Below are 1,050 nucleotides of genomic sequence, written 5' to 3' on the forward strand. Positions count from 1 at the left end.
CCCTCCAGCTGCCCCCCCCTCCACAGGTGGATAACCATGGCAACCGGCTGCTGGTGAACGAGGAGGCCTCCATTAATGTCCCGGCCATCGCAGCTGCCCACGTGGTGAAGCGCTACGCGGCCCAGACACCTGGGGAGCTCTCCTTCGAGGTGGGCACTGCTCTGGGGAAGCTTGCAACACCCCCCCACACCAACACACACACACGCGCACGCGCACACACACACACATGCACACTGGGGCACTGTTGTGGGGAAGCTCGCCACACCTTCCCCATTCTGGGGCAGTGCAGCGGGGAAGCTCACGGCCCTGCCCCGTCCCCGCAGGTGGGCGACATCGTGTCAGTCATTGATATGCCGCCAGCGGAGGACACAAGCTGGTGGCGTGGCAAGCACGGCTTCCAGGTGGGCCTGGACCCCCTCACCCTATGGGGAAACTGAGGCAGGGCTGGGGGTACAGGAGTGGGTAGCTCCTGCTGGGCTTTGTGGGGGCTGGGCCGTGCCCCCGGCACCCCCAACAGCCCCTTTCTCCCACTCCCAGGGAAACTGAGGCAGGCTTGGGTGGGGGGAGGGGAGAGCGATGTAGAACAAGCCCTGCCCCAGCCACCTTGGCCCCACCTACCCCTCCAAGACCCACCTTGCCTGGCCCCACACACCAAGCCCCGCCCACATCATTCCAAGTCCCGCCCCAACCCATTTTGGCTCCACCCACATTCACCTCACCCCCTTGGCCCTCCTCCACCCCCTTCTAAGCCCTGCCTCCACTGCTCTTGGTACTACCCAGTTTCCTCCAAGCCCTACCTCCAAGCTGCCCACCCACCTTGGGCCCACCCCCAGTAGCATTGGCCCCGCCCACCCCACCCAGCCCCAAAGGGGGCTTTTCCTGGGGTCCCAACAGCTGGGGGATCCCCAATGCACCCCCCTGCCTTCCAGGTCGGGTTTTTCCCCAGCGAGTGTGTGGAGCTGTTCCCCGATCGCCTGAGCCCAGGGGGCAAAGGAGGTAATTGGGGGCTGGGGTGGGGGCTTGAGGGGTCCTGGGGAGGGTCTGGGGGTG

General features: G+C 65.8%; 1 protein-coding gene across 1 annotated transcript in view; it reads left to right on the forward strand.

Annotated features, from left to right (window-relative positions):
* Positions 1-1,050, forward strand: part of ARHGAP33 (Rho GTPase activating protein 33) — a 22,218-nt gene that overhangs the window by 5,171 nt on the left and 15,997 nt on the right. The window contains 3 exon segments of the mRNA XM_014525951.2: positions 27-149; positions 324-401; positions 930-996. Coding sequence (XP_014381437.2) covers positions 27-149; positions 324-401; positions 930-996 — 268 coding nt within the window.

The sequence above is a fragment of the Alligator sinensis genome, unplaced genomic scaffold (genome assembly GCF_000455745.1).
Source record: "Alligator sinensis unplaced genomic scaffold, ASM45574v1 scaffold113_1, whole genome shotgun sequence".
Classification (NCBI taxonomy): domain Eukaryota; kingdom Metazoa; phylum Chordata; order Crocodylia; family Alligatoridae; genus Alligator; species Alligator sinensis.